This window comes from Rhipicephalus microplus, chromosome 9 (assembly GCF_043290135.1).
Source record: "Rhipicephalus microplus isolate Deutch F79 chromosome 9, USDA_Rmic, whole genome shotgun sequence".
NCBI classification, from domain to species: Eukaryota; Metazoa; Arthropoda; class Arachnida; order Ixodida; family Ixodidae; genus Rhipicephalus; species Rhipicephalus microplus.
In genome coordinates, this window is record NC_134708.1 from 13,168,512 (window position 1) to 13,188,482 (window position 19,971).

Sequence of the window (19,971 nt, forward strand, 5' to 3'; positions counted from 1 at the left end):
AAATCAATACTCTTAGCCGTCAATGTTTCATGCACTCCATATGTACTGGACAATGTAGCCGGGTTAGGCACCAAATCGTGGTACTAAACTGTGTACACTGTGAAACATCGCCTCTACATTATTAGTGAGAACGAACGGCCTATTAGTTCTAATTATTATTGTGTCTAACAAATAAAAATGAACCCTTAAATTTTCACTTTCTTCAACCACGTCTGTATAAAATTGAGCTTGAGTGATCTAGTTATTCAATAGTAATACGTTAGACTTTTATTAAATGAGCTGTGAAGGAACCAGAAAAAATGTGTTTTGTTTAACAGGAGTTTCATTTACTGAGATTAAAAAAATGGCAGCATATCCAGGGAGTGAATGATGGAGAGTGGGGCGAAGCATTCATCCGTCCATGCGTCCCTCTGTGTGACCATCCATGCGTCTGTTTGTGCGCCCGTCCCTGCGTTCTTTCGTGCATCCGCCCCTGCGTCCGTTCATGCGTCCATCCATGCATCTGTTTGTGTGTCCGTTCGTTCATCTATTCAACACTCCAAGTCCCACCATCTCGCATCTTTTTATCATATATTCCCCATATAGAAGCACCGCCATCCAGCGGACATTCCAAGGACTAAACGAGAGGTGGCACACGCACACTTTCTTACGGCCTGCGCTTTGGGTCCACTTCCCACCTTTAACCACCTCGAGTTCATGGTATATTCTAGTTCACTGTATTCATGGCACTGCGACCAAACGCTCGCTAAACCTTTCGAAAACCAAGGAGGTTACGCCCAGCGAGTATAACGTAGCAACCTTTCCCTGTCAGATAGGGCTCAATTTACATGCCAATGGCTGCTAATGAGAAATGAGAGACAGGAGAATTCGGCTTTTACTTTCTTACGGCTTGCGCTTCGTATCTACTTCTCATTTTTAACCACCTTGAGTTCATTCATGGTATATACAAGTTCATTGTATTCATGGCACTGCGGCTCAACACTCGCTAAACCTTTCTAAAGCTAAGGAGGTTACACCCAGCGAGTATAATGTAGCATCCCTTTCTTGTCCGATAGGGCTCAATGTACATGCCAATGGTTGCTAATGGGGATCGCAGCGTGCGCGTTGACTAAAAGCCGAATGCTCATGTCTCTCATTCCCCATTAGCAGCCATTGGCATGTACATTGGGCACTATTTTTTATTGTTAAACAACGCACAGAAGAAATCTCTCACTGGCACCACCTTGGAGGTCAAGTGTTATACCTATTTCGGGTATGTGCCACTGGTGGTTACATACGAGGGACGCCCAAGCCACGCCATAGTGAGCTTCGCCCCTAAAAGGTGCAGAAACCTGGAGGATTTCAAATAGGGTTCAACTTAAATTGAGGATGACACAGCAAGCGGTGCAAAGGAAAATCATAGGTGTAACCCCAAGGGACAGAGTCTATCAGGGAACGAACGGGTGTTAAGGACATCATAGTCGAAATCAAGAACAAATGGTCACGGGAAGGGCACGTATCACAAAGGCACAGTAGCTGCTGGTCATTATTGATTGGATTACAGGAGAAGGCAAGTGGGCGAGGGGGAGACAGAAAGTTAGGTGGGCAGGTGAGACAATGAAGTTTGCAGGTATAAAGCGGCAGCAGCAAGCACAGGACCGAGTTATTGGCAAAACATGGGGGAAGCCTTTGTCCTGCAATGGGGGAAGTCAGACTGATGATGATGAAAAAAAGGTAAAGAAGCCTAATTGTGCTGGAGGCAATTGTTCCACTTAAGCAGCAATTCCACTTAACAGATTTGAAATCTGTTAATCGTAAATGGTAATCTGAGATTTCCAATTACGGAGAGTCTACTGTATACGTAGTGCATGTTATTGACAGCAGGTGTGTACGTGGCACTTATGCTTATGCAACCTGTACATATACACCTGTATTTAAACCTGTCAGAAATAGTTGTATAGTGCTATTCTAGTTATGAATGTGTTGACAATGTGGCTTTTTTACAATTGATTTCTTTGATCACTTTATGGAAATCGGAGTGTTTAGACTCTGTCAGTTGTAGAAAAAAGCGGTTAGCTGAGCGCTTGGCAGGTGCCAAGCCGAAGTCAATTTACTGCTAGGAGCTGCCAGAAATTATGACAATTATCCCCGACATTTTCACAAGCTTTGTAATAATCTACAGGTAGTAACATTTAAAAAGGTGAACCAAAAATTTAAGGACACTCAACAAATTTGAAAGTGTGTTCTGCAAAAGCCTGTTGCTATTTGACCATGCCATGTTCTTCTTTTTCTTGTCTTTGTTTTTACGCTCTTAGCAATCACGCAATTGCTGAGAGTGTAAGGGGGAGAGGCCGCAGATGAGGTGGCGCAACTGTTGCTATGCTCCACTATGCCATCACGTGAGGGTGAGGGAGAGAGGTCACTGCTGGCATCATTCTAGGGCACGGATGGAGGGACAGACAGACGTACGCAAGTATGGTTGGGTATGAGGCAATTGACAGGCATTTAACAAGCATCAGTTATAGTAGAGGAAAATTAAGGCAAAGAGAAATATCAATTGAGCAGTGCTCCAAAAGGGCAAATCGAGTGTCAGTTGATTCTTCATACTCAGGCCAATGCTGTGACACGTCAGGAGTGTGTATTACATGGTAGAACAACTATAAATTTTACTTTGAAGCCTTCAAAGTTCCCTTGTAACCTATATAAAAATGAACTTGCATCACTTTTTCAGTTCCGATAAGCAGGACCCTGTTTTTTTGCTAAGGTGAAGAGTGACTTTGAAAATAAGTCAATAAATTTCCGTTACACACAACCCTTCTGAAACAAGCACCACTGAAAGCTAGCACACCCATGGTAGGCAGTTACATTCTGGTCAAATAAAGTACACGTACCAGGTCACTTAAAGTCATCAAAAGAATTTTGAACAAAAAAAGAGCACCTTTGTTTGTTTGTTTCTTTTTTTTGGTACAATCATTCTCCTCTCACTGATGCTGAAAGTTGCAGCTATTGACCTAGTACACCTACATTTCTTTGAGTTGTAAAGAACAATATGCGCCACACACTTCTTTCAGTTTATTTTAAAGAATACTCAGCGTTTAGCAAATTAGCCAAAGGGTCAAAGTAGAACGAGGTTGTTCTGGCTAGATTCTTGCATAGATGGATCTCGTGTAAAATTCGCAATGCTTATGTTTTCATTTTCTCTTTTAACTCCAAGTTCAGGTGCAGAGGCCTGAGTGGAACACTATCACTAGTCAGCGAAAGGGCAGTTGTTTACGAATGTTCAGTGTTGTACGAGCTCGCAGCACCAGGCATATGTCAAGTGCTATTCGGCTGGAAGCACTGTCTCGAGAGAGAAAGCTTAAAAAAAAAATACAGGTGCCCTTGCTACCAAGCATTTATTAAATAAAGTAATCGCTAGTCTGAAGTTGGTTGCCTTGTTTAGTGCAAAAGTTGCAGGCTTGCAGCAGCATTTAACTAAGAAATCACCTTGACACTATTGAGAGCAGTTCGAATCCTCTGAAGCCCCTTTACACAGCTCTGCTGTCGAGTGATAGCTCATTTCGCGTATTCTTTCGCCTATTGTGCCAATGATTTAGCATAGGGAAATAATGATGTCTGGGTTTTACTGTCCCAAAACTAAGTTATGATTATGAAGGCCACTATACAGGAGGGATGCTGAAATTTCAACCATCTGGTGTTCTTTAACGTTCACTGACATTGCATAGTACATGAAATGCAATGAGATCAGAATTTTTCAGAAAACAAAGCTACGTTTGAAAATTTCAAAGCAAAAACTTTAGCGCAAACCAGAACAGACCTCAAAGAAGAGATGATCGGAGCACTGGGGCAGACTAACAAATCTTTTATTCTGTTTGGAACCAAGTAAGTAAATACCAAAACCACATAATCACACATTCACACACTGAAGAATACTGCATGTTGAATATGTGTAACATCAGACATAGTTAACAAAAATTAACTTGAACTCATATTTGAATGGGTACAAGGTAATGGAAATATCACTGATACAGTCGCCTGCTTTTTTTTTCCTCCTTCAAATGATAGACTTCCAAGACAAGTTACACATGTTCTCTTCTTCGCTTATGCGAAAACTCAATGTCTCAGCAAAACATGGGCACTATTGCAGCAAAAGTTGAAATGTGTAAAAAATAAAATAAGAATGTTGACAAAGAAGCACACTTGCCAGGCCCATTTACAAAGCTAACATGGTCTTAAAGATAGGTCACCGTGTAATTCTTTGATAAATGGGGTATTTTCTGGCAACAATCAAGTGCTGAAGAACATGCTTAAAGTCCGGCAAGCTCCGTATGCTTTATGCTTAAAACTCATTTAGAGGTTGTGACACAGCCTTGTCATCATTGCTTGACCTTTGTGAGCTTTCATCATGTTCTCGTTTGACAATGCTAATAGCATCTGGACATTTCTACCTGTCATAACAGACGCCGGTGCCGACTCCAGTCGACCGACTATGGCAGTGACGAACCTTGTGGAACTTTACCGCGATTGCACAGCCATCACAGTGCTATGGTTTCTCCCTGGAGTGCAAGTGCGAATGTCTTTTGAGAGTGTAGAGAGTCACAAATGCTTTGTTGCATATCTCGCACCGAAATGGTCGCTCGCCAGTGTGCCTGCGCATGTGGGTCCGCCAGGTGCAGTGCACAGTGAAACTGCGGTCGCACACGTAACAGTGGTATGGCCTTTCGCCTGTGTGAGTGCGCTTGTGCTGCAACAGCGAGTAGGACAGCCGGAAGGTCTGGCCACACACCTCGCACTTGTGCGGCTTCTCGCCCGTATGCAACAAGTGGTGGGACCTGAAAGAGCTCCGGTGCTGTGTCTTGAACGGGCACAACGGGCAGGCATACTCAGGGGGCTGCTTGATGTGCTTGATGGCAATGATGCCCTGCCGATGACTGTACGAGTGCTCCTCGGCTATGTCCATGGGCCCGTGGCTTGACACAGTGATGCAGTAGCTACTGTCGTCATGCCGCACCTCTGCCGTCCCCAAAGACTTTTCGGTCACCGCGGTCTTCAAAGGTTCAGACGTGCACTCGATCATTGCTGCAACTGCTTCGTTGTCTTCCATAGCAATAAATTCATTATCATTCTCACCGTCTTTCAAGGATGCGATAGGGGTTGCGTGCAGTGGTACTAAGTTGGTGTCTGGAACATAAGTTTGTCCTGACCCTTCTGCACCAACAACCTCGCACTCGTCAAAAGAAGTCAAAACTGTGGAAAGTGCGGCACTAGTCGCAGAGCTTGATTCTGTAGCCTGATATGCAGCATCAGCAAATGGTACACAGACTTTCTCTATCTGCGGTAATACTTCAACATTGTTCTTGCCAGAAGCCACTTCTGATTTGAGTGATGCATTTTGCTTGAGCTTTGAGTAGACACGAACGCTTCCAGATGAAAGAAAGTGGGAACTTGGCGAAGTCTTGAAAGTCTCCTGCGGTATCACTTGACGCCTGTGATGATGAAGTTTGCCAGTCACTGCAAAATTAAAAGGAATAACTTAGCAAGGACATCTGTAGTGTCCAGTAACTTGCACATGTTCAAGCCATGTGCAGCAATTTGAGAGAACTTCCAAGGGAAGAAATGTGATAGGAAGGGGAACAAGGAAAATGCGTAATAAAATCTTATCCTACCTTAAGAAAGCTCAACAATAACCAGAACTATAAATACTAATGGTGTAGTGACAATGGGTTGTGTGATTGGATAACAGTGGGATGAGAGCTTTGCTAACAGGAGCCCCCTAATTTAGAACAGCACACTATTAAATGCACACTTTAATGCACTTGTAAAGCATGCAAAAAATTTGCAAATGAGGCTGTTATATGAATACTCAGTTCTACTTAACCTTCAAGCCAAGAAAAATGTGTGAGAAATAAAATTAAAATATAAGCTAACTAGCCTTTACAACAAAAAGCAGATGAAATATGCCTTGCCCATATTCCTTATCTTGTGCAACCCTACAACAGGTTCTCTAAACAAGATGCAATTTTAGGCAGGCATTGTGCGAGGAGACATTTCTTGAGAAGTGAGCTAACTTAAGCCTGTTGGTGCATATTCATTGAAAAAACAGTGTGAAACAACAAAGATGAGAAAGACCAAATGGCTTTAGCGCTGACTACCAACAAGTGCACTTTTTTTTTTTTTGCAATACTAATATATGCACATACTGGAAAGGGAGATTTACCTATGTAGATGACCATAGTACTCAGTGCTAGTCCCGCTTGTTCACAGACAGTGAGAAGTAGAGATGAAACTAGTAGGCTCGTTTGACAAGCTCCTTATGCTGATCAGTATAAAAAGTTGAAAGCCAACTCAGAAGGCAGCTAAGATACAGAAATGCGTGCTGACAGACATTACAAAACACACTTATAAGTGTCAAATGAGCCTCAGCACAAAATCTATTTGAATTATCCAAATAAAAGTGAATATCAGAGGTTATGGCACCAAATGCATGGCACAGATGACATGAAGTTTAGTGATGCCTCAAAAAACGCTTGCAGATAGTTGAATGATTTTGCTACACTGTCACCAGCTTTGAAAAAAAAGAACAAAAAAAAGAATCAATATATTCTATAGCACAACAGTATATGACACAAGACGGGAACGGATCATCTTTGATTCAATGAAATGCTTGCTAGACCTTTCTTTACACCTTTTTTGCCACCCAAATATACCAGTTCAGCCACTTTTCAATCTTGCTTTGACATTCTGCGTTCATGCGCTTATATTACTACATGACCCAAAAAACAACAACAACAACCAAGTTAGTCCCGCAGATTAGTTTGGGAGGCATCAAGCAACAATCGTGAGGTAAAATGGGGTGAATTACTCATTGGCTACAAAGATTGTTATTCACGTGATGATCCAGCGAGCTTTTCGTTACAAATGTTGCCGTACACTCGGGCACACATAGAGTTCTCCATTTGTGTGTATGCGCCTGTGGGACAACAGTGAGTTCAGATTTTTGAAGGCTCGGCCACACATGCTGCATATATACGGCCTCTCGTCCAAGTGCGTGCTTTTGTGTTTGGTCAGGGACTTCCTACAGGAAAAGGTGCTCGGGCACAAACTGCATTTGTATGGACGCTCGCCCGTGTGAGTGCGCATGTGGTACAGCAATGTCGACTGCCGCACGTAGCAGCGTCCGCACATGTCGCATTTGTGCAGTGAGACGCGTCTGTGAATCCTCCTGTGAGTGGCCATGCTAGCCTCGGAATTCGTCATGAACGGGCAAAACTGGCAGGTGTAATTTGCTTGCCCCTCGAGCAAGATGGCCTTGAGAAGACTCGTTCCTCGCGCATGCGATTCTGCGCCCGATTCAGCACCGATGCCCACAAATGGAATCGTGGCCTCAGAGCCTCCGTGACGGCTGGTGTCTTCAAGGTCGCCTGAGCCCAGACACATGGCAGCAGTTTCCAAGGTTACTCTTTCACCATTAGCACTACACTCTTCAAAGGCACCCACTTCAGGAGCTTCACAGGCCAGTGGGTCATTGTCAAGTGTACAGTCCCACAGGTCTTCGGAACGTAGGAATGTTCCAGGGCCGCTGGGAGCCAGATTCAAAAGCAACGGGGTCTTGACTTAGTGACGGCAGAAGCCCAATGCTGTGCTTGCCAGCCAACCCTGCAATGTTACAATGCACCAGTGAACCAAGGAAAGATTTGATGCCAGCAGTGTAAATACTGGAATACTCAAACTACCTGGCTAATGACCATGATATATCTTATGCAGGTCAAACTTATTTATATGCTTCAGTGTGTTACTAAATGAATATAAGATTACACTTAAGAATTAATTTCCTGAACAAAACTAAATTACACTAAGAAACACTGACTTGAAATCAAGATATACTGCTGTCCAGTACAAACGATGATGATGTAACAGAATTGTAGAATTTGAGGGAAAATATTTTATAGGTGTAGGTACCACTTAAGCATTTATTTATTACTCCCAGTTTCTTTACACTATATTATGTTTGAAACAGGCTAAAAAGAAGACATTTATGAAAATTTTGCAGCATGAGATGATTTCTACTGAATAAAGAGGCATTAAAACACATGACCACCTGAAATACTGGAATAAAAACAGGCATTTAAAAGTTACTCACGGGGACAAATTACATACATGAACATTTTGTTCTTGAGTAAATCAGTCAATATTATAAAATTTGGTTCAAGAGTAAATAGCGGGTTAATAGAAATTAGATAACCTACATGTTCACCTTATCAGAACTGGTGCTAGAAAAGCAAAGTGTAATAATATAAACTAGAACTAGTAAACTGGACCAAACACATCAAAATGGCTAAAAAAGTGCAAAGCAGTGACAGATGTAAATTCACAAAAAAAGCAAAAAAAGAAGCAACAAAGAAAGATCTTGTTCTCATAAAATGACAACAGATGAAACAGATAAGTGCTATCTATCAACAATCTTAGAGCATGCTCTTACACAGCCTCAGCTAGTTAGATAAAAAAAAGTGTCATCAACAATGCAGTGGTTGGAAAGTACACATGACTTGTCAAATGTAACAAATCATGCTAGTGATAAATGAAAAGACCATTAGGCTGTACAATCACTGATGATGTCCCACGAGCCCTTCACAAATGTATTGCTACTACAAGTGAAACGAGAGTATAAAAACACAATAGTAATGCTGAAACTACAAAAGGTTTAGCATAGCAACAGGTTGGTTATATGTGATCCACGTAGAAAGTTTTTTTTTTTTTTTTTAGCTAGGCATATGGCATAAAATGTTCAACTGAGGGCTTGGCAAAACTGCATAGCTAAAAGGTACTCTTAGAACTTGCAAATGATGGTTACAAAAACAGACAAGATGGTTTTTCAATATTTCTTGAACTGTATAACATTTCTGAAGCAGTTGCAAATGCAGCTGTAAAGTTAGAGGCTACAAGCATCACTAACAAAAAGTCATAGTGCACAGTTAGTAGCCAGAAGATGGACTGTATGTATCATAACCAGAAGCACAATATTACTCTACTGTCTGGAAATGAAAGCTGAACTTGATTCAAAATGTGAAAGACATCTTTTTTTTAGGCTTTCCACTTAAAAAGAAATCCAATGAGTGCAGATTGAAGTAAGGCAAGCAAGGTAATCTTGCCACACGTGCTGAAGTGTGCATCCTCTGCAAGTGTACCTTCACGATGGAAGCACAGTTTTTCTGCAAAAGCTTCTAGAACTTCTGCGTGTCTTTAACTGGAGCAACCCGACGGAAAAGATGCCATAAAGGGCATACTACAAAAACTGCAATGCTGACTCTCATGCCTGTTCCTCAGGCAGTATCACTTCTGCGATGAAACTATCTTGCAGCTTGTTTGTATGAGGAGGATCATAAGCATGACATCTTGTTTTCAGAAATTGCGCAATTGATGCTTCATGCTCCCTGTGCTACAGGTGATGCGGTGTCGCTTGCGCATCATTCCATCCGTAGCACTCACAGTTCTGCACAAGCACAAAGGGCAAGCACAGATTTTTCGAACTACCACAACGTGCCCTGCCGTTTGTTGCACCAATGCTTTGAATGTGCTAATGAATTACGCTGACTTGTAAATATGACATGGCATCACATCACACGCGCTACACCTTTTGAAGCTAGTGAACCCACTTTGCACTCGTAGAATCTCTCATTTTAGGAGGCTCACAAACAGAATTCAACTGAAATAGCTGCTGTAAATCTCGCCATGACATAAGCACAGGCTTCTTTTTTCAGCATACTGGCATTTTTGAGCTACTATAAGCAAAGGTCATCAATCTGTGGTGGACCACTACGTCTAAGCCACGCTCTCAAGTCCAAGATGAAGAAGGAACACCTTGCCCGTAGGCGGCACAATTCCGTCACAGGCATTCGTGGATTTCAAACTGCAACACAGACAAAGCCGTTAGAAAAAAATGCTGCATTCAAGCTTATCACTCAATACTTCATGGCAGTGTGACTTCAACTTCAGTAATAAAAAAAACACACACACTCACAATGTTGAAAAAGCAGGTCACTGACCAATGTCAAATAAAAACAAAGACGTTTCGGGATCCTTACGTATCCCTTGTTCACAATGGGATGACGGCTGAGCAACAGGTTCTTATGTAACGTTGAGCGCATGACGCAAAGTCCGGGAGTACACGTGGTTTAGTGTGCCAGATGATCTATTGATTGTGTTACTTGTCGTCTGAATGATAAGTGATTCGAGGTTCAGTCTGGTTGTAAAATTCTCCTCCGTGGCCATGATGCGTGCGTTGTCCCAGCTTATCTCGTGGCCCGTCTTCTCGGCATGCTCTGCGAGTGCATTTGTCACTGTGTGGCCCTTGGCGACGTCATTCTTGTGTTGCATCAGGCGTCTGCAGTAATTTCCACTCGTGCCAATGTACACCGATTCGCAATCGGCGCATGGTATCTTGTAGACTACACCAGGAAAGTGTTGCCGAGGGAGAGGATCCTTCACATTTAGCAACTCAGCCTTAAGCTTGCTTGCTGGAACATGCGCGATCTGTACACCACGTTTTCTGAATAGACGGGCTAGGGCTTCGCTTATATTTCGAATATAAGGAATCGATATACGCTTTTTCGTAGACGATGTGTTATGCATGGCTTGACTAGTTGACTGCAGTTTATGCATGACGGATTTAGTTGTTTTCCTAATAAAAATCTTGGGGTATCCATTCCTAATCAGGTCACCTTCAATGGTCCGGAGCTCCTCCTGCAGGCTTCCTTCATCGGAACAAGTGCGAATCGCTCGTTGAACTAAAGACCGAACCACTGAGCGTTTGTGGGCTACCGGGTGGACTGACTCATAGTCGAGGTATCTACCGAAGTGCGTTGGCTTTCGGTACACAGCGAAGGCGAGGCCTGTGGGAGTACGTTTTACAACTGCATCCAAGAAAGGGAGGCAACCGTCTTTTTCTTCTTCCACAGTAAACTTGATGGAGGTCTCGATGCCATTTAGGCAGTCAACGAAAGCTTGGACGTCTTTCTTCTTTATCATGCAGAAGCAGTCGTCGACGTATCTCAGAAAAACCTTGGGTCTCGGCTGAAATGTTCCCAATGCTTTCTGCTCAATTGCTTCCATTGTGATATTCGCAGTTGTGACCGAAATCGACGCTCCCATTGCGGTACCGAAAACTTGCCTGTAGAATTCACCCTTGTACGAGAAGTAAGTGTTGGATAGGCAAAACCGTAACAAGGTGCACAGCTCGGTGACGTCGAACGGTGTGCGATCGGCCAATGTCGTGTCCTTGTGAAGCAATTGTCTGGAAGTGTCTACAGCAAGGTCGACGGGAACACTTGTGAAGAGGGAGCAGACATCAAATGAAACCAGTACTTCGTCGACATCCACAGTGATACTCTTCATTTTGCTTATGAAGTCATTGGTGTTCCGGAGGTTAGTTTCAGTCTTGCCTGCAAGGGGAGCCAGGATGCCGTGAAGATACTTTGAGAGGCTGTACAGGGGTGACCTAGTGAAATCTACTATGGGTCTGAGAGGCGTTCCGCTTTTGTGAATCTTCGGCAAACCGTATATCGCTGGAGCAGAACCATTGGTGCACAGCAGCTGGAAGTATAACCTTTTTTGCTGATGCAGGAAGCGTCTGAAAAATACTAGAGAGCGTCTTTTGCAGGCCCGTTTGGACTTTCGAGGTAGGATCCTTGATTGATTGATTGATATGTGGGGTTTAACGTCCCAAAACCACTATATGATTATGAGAGACGCCGTATTGGAGGGCTCCGGAAATTTAGACCACCTGGGGTTCTTTAACGTGCACCCAAATCTGAGCACACGGGCCTACAACATTTCCGCCTCCATCGGAAATGCAGCCGCCGCAGCCGGGATTCGAACCCGCGCCCTGCGGGTCAGCAGCCGAGTACCTTAGCCACTAGACCATCGCGGCGGGGCGAGGTAGGATCCTTGTTAATCTTGGCGTACGTTGTACAGTCCCCCACTATCTCTGTCATCTTCGACTCATACGTCGACCGGTCAAGCACAACCGTCACGTTGCCTTTGTCCGCAGGAAGTACGGCAATCTTCTTGTTTTTGTGCAATGCCTTAATCGCTTTTTCCTCGTCTTCCGAGAGGACTTGCTGGCAGCCAGACTTGCGAATCCTCGATAGTATACCTACTGCTCTCGTACGGACTTCGTCTCGTTCACTTTCTCCAAGTAGACCAATAGCGTTTTCGACAGCACACACGACCTTGCGAGTGTCCGGCTGCTTTGCTTGGTTGAAGTTGAGACCACGGCTCAAAACTTTGCATTCCGCAGGAGTTAGCTCGTATGACGACAAGTTCTTGACCTCGAACATGGGTCCTCTGGTTTTCCTGCCTTTTTCTAGCAAAGCACTGAGTTTGCGCTCTTGTGACGTTTCCTGCTTTTCTGTTCGTCGTCGCGATGCTTGGTTCGCAACGAGATGTATTTCAGGGATGTATTTCGAGATGTATTTCAGGGATGTATACATCTCGCAACGAGATGTATTTCTCATCATGCCTGAGTTACTCCCTGAAATACATCTCGTTGCGAACCAAGCATCGCGACGACGAACAGAAAAGCAGGAAACGTCACAAGAGCGCGAACTCAGTGCTTTGCTAGAAAAAGGCAGGAAAACCAGAGGACCCATGTTCGAGGTCAGGAACTTGTCGTCATATGAGCTAACTCCTGCGGAATGCAAAGTTTTGAGCCGTGGTCTCAACTTCAACCAAGCAAAGCAGCCGGACACTCGCAAGGTCGTGTATGCTGTCGAAAACGCTATTGGTCTACTTGGAGAAAGTGAACGAGACGAAGTCCGTACGAGAGCAGTAGGTGTACTATCGAGGATTCGCAAGTCTGGCTGCCAGCAAGTCCTCTCGGAAGACGAGGAAAAAGCGATTAAGGCATTGCACAAAAACAAGAAGATTGCCGTACTTCCTGCAGACAAAGGCAACGTGACGGTTGTGTTTGACCGGTCGACGTATGAGTCGAAGATGACGAAGATAGTGGGGGACTGTACAACGTACGCCAAGATTAACAAGGATCCTACCTCGAAAGTCCAAACGGGCCTGCAAAAGACGCTCTCTAGTATTTTTCAGACGCTTCCTGCATCAGCAAAAAGGTTATACTTCCAGCTGCTGTGCACCAATGGTTCTGCTCCAGCGATATACGGTTTGCCGAAGATTCACAAAAGCGGAACGCCTCTCAGACCCATAGTAGATTTCACTAGGTCACCCCTGTACAGCCTCTCAAAGTATCTTCACGGCATCCTGGCTCCCCTTGCAGGCAAGACTGAAACTAACCTCCGGAACACCAATGACTTCATAAGCAAAATGAAGAGTATCACTGTGGATGTCGACGAAGTACTGGTTTCATTTGATGTCTGCTCCCTCTTCACAAGTGTTCCCGTCGACCTTGCTGTAGACACTTCCAGACAATTGCTTCACAAGGACACGACATTGGCCAATCGCACACCGTTCGACGTCACCGAGCTGTGCACCTTGTTACGGTTTTGCCTATCCAACACTTACTTCTCGTACAAGGGTGAATTCTACAGGCAAGTTTTCGGTACCGCAATGGGAGCGTCGATTTCGGTCACAACTGCGAATATCACAATGGAAGCAATTGAGCAGAAAGCATTGGGAACATTTCAGCCGAGACCCAAGGTTTTTCTGAGATACGTCGACGACTGCTTCTGCGTGATAAAGAAGAAAGACGTCCAAGCTTTCGTTGACTGCCTAAATGGCATCGAGACCTCCATCAAGTTTACTGTGGAAGAAGAAAAAGACGGTTGCCTCCCTTTCTTGGATGCAGTTGTAAAACGTACTCCCACAGGCCTCGCCTTCGCTGTGTACAGAAAGCCAACGCACTCCGGTAGATACCTCGACTATGAGTCAGTCCACCCGGTAGCCCACAAACGCTCAGTGGTTCGGTCTTTAGTTCAACGAGCGATTCGCACTTGTTCCGATGAAGGAAGCCTGCAGGAGGAGCTCCGGACCATTGAAGGTGACCTGATTAGGAATGGATACCCCAAGATTTTTATTAGGAAAACAACTAAATCCGTCATGCATAAACTGCAGTCAACTAGTCAAGCCATGCATAACACATCGTCTACGAAAAAGCGTGCATCGATTCCTTATATTCGAAATATAAGCGAAGCCCTAGCCCGTCTATTCAGAAAACGTGGTGTACAGATCGCGCATGTTCCAGCAAGCAAGCTTAAGGCTGAGTTGCTAAATGTGAAGGATCCTCTCCCTCGGCAACACTTTCCTGGTGTAGTCTACAAGATACCATGCGCCGATTGCGAATCGGTGTACATTGGCACGAGTGGAAATTACTGCAGACGTCTGATGCAACACAAGAATGACGTCGCCAAGGGCCACACAGTGACAAATGCACTCGCAGAGCATGCCGAGAAGACGGGCCACGAGATAAGCTGGGACAACGCACGCATCATGGCCACGGAGAAGAATTTTATAACCAGACTGAACCTCGAATCACTTATCATTCAGACGACAAGCAACACAATCAATAGATCATCTGGCACACTAAACCACGTGTACTCCTGGACTTTGCGTCATGCGCTAAACGTTACATAAGAACCTGTTGCTCAGCCGTCATCCCATTGTGAACAAGGGATCCGTACGGATCCCGAAACGTCTTTGTTTTTATTTGACATTGGTCAGTGACCTGTTTTTTCAACAATGCCTTTACCTGACCAGACGGCATTCCGTCGAACTCTCGACTACACACTCACAATGAGCTGGGCCAAAAGTTAAGGCGAGAAGCTTCAGTGGATGAAGTGACTTATCTACAGGAAAGTTGCACTATACTTGCAAATAGATTTCAGCCAGGCAACAGCAATGCGAAATACAAGCTATAAGGGTTTGCATAATATTTATCATTACATTCATTTGTACAATGTGCTTGTAACTGGAAAGAAACGGTACTATGAAAACATGAAGTAGAGACCTTTCCTGGCTTACTATTTCATAAACATACTTGCAAGAATTTTGGGCAGCACACAAGATTACTTTCTCTTCTCCTGTAGTCATGCACTACTTTTAAAACCGGCCTACACACTTACCATTGTTAAGAAAAATCTCATCATACAGTAGTAATCACTAAATAATGCACAAAGAAAGCACATGGCAAACAGTGCTTACAAAACAGCTGTACCAGCTAGACTAAACTTGAATTTCGAAGTGTTTCTTACACTCCTAGGTATCAAAGTACTAAACAGAGTGCTTACATGCAGCTCATACTGTAGCATACTCATTCTTATCAAACATTGACTAACGTGAACTCTAACTAATGTTGCAGTACATAGTACTCCACAAAGCAGGGAAAGCTAGCTTATCTTGCAACAAATATGTTTTCTAAGTTCTGTACACGTGTGATAAAAGCATCTGCTCAAATTACTATCGGTTTCCTAAACAAGACAGAAGTGCATGAAAATGTGTAGGCTCCTAGTGATCAGAAATCAATGGACAAATGTCGCTGGTGTGAATGTTTTGAGAGTGAAATGTAAGCTTCAGCGAAATCCCGTTTGATGATTTCCAACCATTTCTCGAATACTGTGAGAGCCATTTTTCTTGATATTGTTGCACAATGTCAACAAGCTCCGTTACAATTTCCCCTCTTCTACAGGAAATGCAATGGTTGTCACTTGCATCCACCTTGTTGCATATTCAAAAGAGCTTTCAACCAGTCATTTTTGCCTGCTGTGATTAGATCACTGATATAAAAGTAAGAAAGTGCGATATAAAAGTAAGAATTTTAAACATTTCATACAACCAGTCATTTTTGCCTGCTGTGATTAGATCACTGACATAAAAGTAAGAAAGTGCGATATAAAAGTAAGAATTTTAAACATTTCATACAAAATTTAGCCAGCTCTGTTTGACAAACAGGGATGAAATAGCAAAGCTGATGTGGTGCAGTGAGGTTGAATGACGTGGAATGAGGTGGTTGGATGATGTGGGAGCTGTAATGGGCATGGTGAGAGGCGTGGATTAGTGAAGTTGGATTAGTGGATTAGTGAAGTTGATTCGCTCAGAACCCTGAACCACCCTTCACAAAGCACATCTGTATTCACGACGAGACCGGGCTATAGGTGATAGCACCGTCCCACGAAAGTGTGGATAGGCGGTCGGCGGCGCGAATACAAATACATGCAGCGGCGCTTCGTCGCGTGCGGTCTGAGCCGATTGTCGGCAGATAAAATACGTTGACTACAGTGTACTGTTAATGCACTCTTCTCTACTGAATCCGTGCACAGCGGCTATGTAACGTTGACATTACTTGGAGTAAAGCACATTCTCCTTTTCATAGGGATGCTCACCCTTGCTGGCTCTCTTCACGCTTTCGCACCAAATCACTACTTTGTCGTGTTGTTTGTGGTTAGCTTGTGTTTCGCCTGCTACACACTGCTGTAGAGTGATTGACCTACTTATTTACATCTTTATCAACTGTATATTACAAAAAAAGAGAGAAAGATAGATAGTAGAAAGCCCACATATCTGTGCGATTCGTTCACTACCACTGTTCGCACCTTATACTCTTACGATACTTTTTTTTTCTCTCATTCTGTTCACCATGAAATGTGGGACAGTCGATAAGTCTATTCAGAAAAGCTTAGTGGCTGATGATGCTTTGCGCTACACTACGGTTACATTGTGTACGCACATGTTCTTGCACCGGAAAAATCTTATATAAGAATTCAGCAGAAGGCTTTCATTGTTGGCTTACGTGCATGACAATGCTTCAACAAAGGCCTGGTTAATGGTAAAAGCAGGTTTTTTTCCCAGACAAAAAATGAACACAGCCTTCTGTCGGTCACTAATAATGACACACAAACGCTGAAGACAATGTAAAAAAACAGCAATTTCAGTGAAATCATACGACATTATATGTAAGGCATGCCGTCTGAATTAATTTTCAACGTCTGGGCTCTTTAAATTCAATTTTCTTAAATTTAAGCACACGGTTGTGCACGGTAACTCTGTCTTAAGTACAGTTTAAGTACCGCTGTGTCACAGCGTATGTGATAGTGATATTTCTACGTAGTGGTACCATGACCAGATAAACACAACTAAGGCTCCTTGCATGATAGGTAAACTACAGTGCCGTAGTTGTGCACCTACTAACAACGCGCAAGTGCATGACGTAGAGCCTTTTTTTTTTTTTACAACCGAGTTGCTATAAAACGCTGCATTCATACACCACTTAATAGTTTGCATGTTTGGGAGGATGAAAAGAGCATTTTGCCATGTGCTTGAAACAAAAAGCGGCACCCTCTCTGAAATTATTCTGCTGAATAGAGGGTACGATGACAATAAACAGCACTCTGGATAGTTGCACTTGCCGATCTGATTAAAGTGCATTAGCAGCCGAGCAAAACCAAATACTTTTGGAAGTGTTTTCAGGCATACGTAGAAATAGTTACACTCGAGCTTACATGACTGGACAAACCACACTTTGAGAACGTGCATGACTTACGCCCACGTAGAAACACGACGTGGCTAGCAGATGACGCACGGAGCAATCCACACTTCACCATTTCGGCCACTTGCCGCCAGGCGTCGAATCTGCTCAATCTCACGGCCAATAGAGCGAATGCAAAGCAACGCGCAGTAAAAGTGTTCGCAATTCTAGTCTCAAGAAACAAGTCGAGGGTGTACCCTAGCCGTCTTCAATATTCCATCTTGAAATGTAGTAATTGTGGCACGGCAGTTTTAAGATATCATAAAAAAGGTATTATTACATTTAATTAGGATTAAATTTTCAATGCACTGAATTGCACATACAGCATTAAAAGGGAGCAACTTTTAAAAGGTTGTTGTTCAGAGCAATAGACAACAATAATGTGTAAGAACAGTAATTCATTTTTCTTGCCTCAGCTTTGACTGTTTGTACAAAATCAATTTGCGTGCACGTTTATTCTAGCTCATCGGCTTGAAAAACAATTTGAGCACTGCTTTCATGTTAAAGCTATTCACAGACACTGATAGGTTCACAGAAATTTAAAACGCAGTGACCAACCTAAGGCTGCAAATGACCAGGTTCAGCATGCTAGAGTACTGGATACAGAAGCATAGTGAAATGGCCGTAAATTTCATGTCCAACTAATGCTGAATGTTGGACGGATGTCATATAATGATCCTCCAGGATAAAATTCTGGCTTATTCGATCCTGTATTTCGGACACAGGATGGCACTTTAAGCAACAGTTCGCTTTCGCATACTTCGATATCATGCTTGCCAGACCCATGCATAACACACCATAGTTCATTCGCAAGGCTACGAGCTTTCGCGATAAATTTACTGCCACTGAAAGTACGTCGCAATACTGCAGAACTTTTATGCTGATAATAAGGGCTTCCTGTGTACAGCGCAAATACCTATGAAGTTAAGCGTAGTATGCTTGTCTGTATGCTACACTCGGAAGGCGCACACAACCGGGAGTACCCCATCTCGCACAAGAGTGGATGTTGACGAGGTCACAGAACTCATACCATTTTAACAAGGTCGACTGCGTTGACAACAGACATTCATAATGAACGCACAAGGAGGTACAGTAGTCCATACCCAACGTGAAATTCTCACTTTTACAAACAGCTTCATTTTGACGAGCCCGCGCACAGGTTAACGCGCGCTACCAGCACCAGTGATAGAATCACGAACTTGCAACGATAGCTGAGAACATGCGAATAAGAGTAACAACAAAAACAGCAGCGGACAGTAGTTTCATTCTTACGCTACGGAAGTTGACATGTACGTAGAATCAGCAGCGGGCGAGTTGAAACAACGAACGCTATGAACGCGGTAGAAGCCATCACATGAAAGCATGCATCATGGAGGGAGGAAAAAAAGCTATATAGATGGATGGATTAATATGGCTGTACCCTTTAAATTGAGCGGTGGCTAGCGCCACTAAGCAGTATTACTTAGTCAATCAAAAACTAGATTTATATCCCCCCCTTTAAATAGTGAGTTTGAGGACTCCTACTTTGCAGTCACGGAGGAAGGAAAAAGGTCACGGAGAAGGAAACCTTTCCTTCCTCCGTGTTTGCAGTGAAGGGTTTAATTTTCACTCGTGTCCTGAATCTAGCCACCAATAAGATAACCTCCTTCTAGTTAATTCTACCCACGCACAGTCTATTTTGCCCTCCCTGTCCCTAAATCTCAGTGCTTTGAAAAACTCTGCGCCATCATCCTGAACTATAGGGCGAAGCTCTTTACAGAACATTATCAAGTGTTCGGCAGTTTCTTCTTCCTCTCCACACGCACTGCATACTGTGTCTACCCCTTCGTATTTGGTCCGATATGTCTTGGTTCGCAATACTCCCGTCCTGGCCTCAAACAGTAGAGAACTACCCCGAGTATTGTCATAGACCCTTTCCTTGGCGATTTTCTGATAGATCTCTAGTGCGTACTTCTTAATCATGCCAATTCTCCACATGTCAGTCTCCGTTTCCTTCGCTTTCTTCTTAACCGATAGTTCTTTGTGGTTGGGCCACCTGCTGTTTTCTAAGTATTTACCAGTCAATTTTCTGGTTTGCTTCCTCCATGTTGTATCAACATTCTTCATGTACATGTACAAGTAGCTGAAAACCTTCCTAGCCCAACGCTCCTCCCCCATTTCTTTCAATCGCTTCTCAAATTTTATGTTGCTGCTAGCTTCCCTGCCCTCAAACGATGTCCATCCCATATCACCTTGTACTCCCTGATTTGGTGTATTCCCGTAAGCTCCTGAAGCAATCCTACATATTCCACGTTGCTTAATTTCTAATCTTGCTTGAATTTCTGATCTCATGCACAAGACCGCATTGCCGAACGTCAGCCCAGGAACCATGACCCCTTTCCATATTCCTCTCACAACATCATACCTATTGTAATTCCACAGTGCCCTATTTTTTATGGAATGCATAAAATACGCCTCCTAGGAGGCGTTGATGAAAGCTAAGGGTTAGAGTTACTGTAGTAACTCTAACC

The 19,971-nt window shown here is 43.5% G+C and overlaps 1 protein-coding gene across 4 annotated transcripts; it reads right to left on the minus strand.

Annotated features, from left to right (window-relative positions):
• Positions 1-3,821: 3,821 nt before the first annotated feature.
• On the minus strand, positions 3,822-18,846 carry LOC119164876 (uncharacterized). 4 transcript variants are annotated; one of them, XM_075873151.1, is made up of 3 exons: positions 18,734-18,846; positions 6,853-7,635; positions 3,822-5,490 (listed from the first exon to the last, which is right to left on the minus strand). In XM_075873151.1, the coding sequence occupies exons 2-3, from the start codon at positions 7,001-7,003 to the stop codon at positions 4,523-4,525; spliced, it is 1,119 nt and encodes a 372-aa protein (XP_075729266.1). In that variant the 5' UTR covers positions 7,004-7,635; positions 18,734-18,846; the 3' UTR covers positions 3,822-4,522. The 4 variants fall into 4 exon arrangements, with proteins under 4 accessions (XP_075729266.1, XP_075729268.1, XP_075729267.1 ...); XM_075873153.1 differs by lacking the exon at positions 18,734-18,846 and adding an exon at positions 9,714-9,945; XM_075873152.1 differs by lacking the exon at positions 18,734-18,846 and having other exon boundaries at positions 6,853-7,768.
• Between the last annotated feature and the right edge of the window lie 1,125 nt (positions 18,847-19,971).

Excerpts from the sequence above, each read along its gene's own strand:
- LOC119164876 (XM_075873151.1), bottom strand. The coding sequence starts at position 7,003 with ATGCAGCATGTGTGGCCGAGCCTTCAAAAATCTGAACTCACTGTTGTC. Across the intron at positions 5,491-6,852 it reads TCACGTGAATAACAATCTTT|TGACTGGCAAACTTCATCAT; the intron begins GTAGCCAATGAG and ends TTAATTTTGCAG.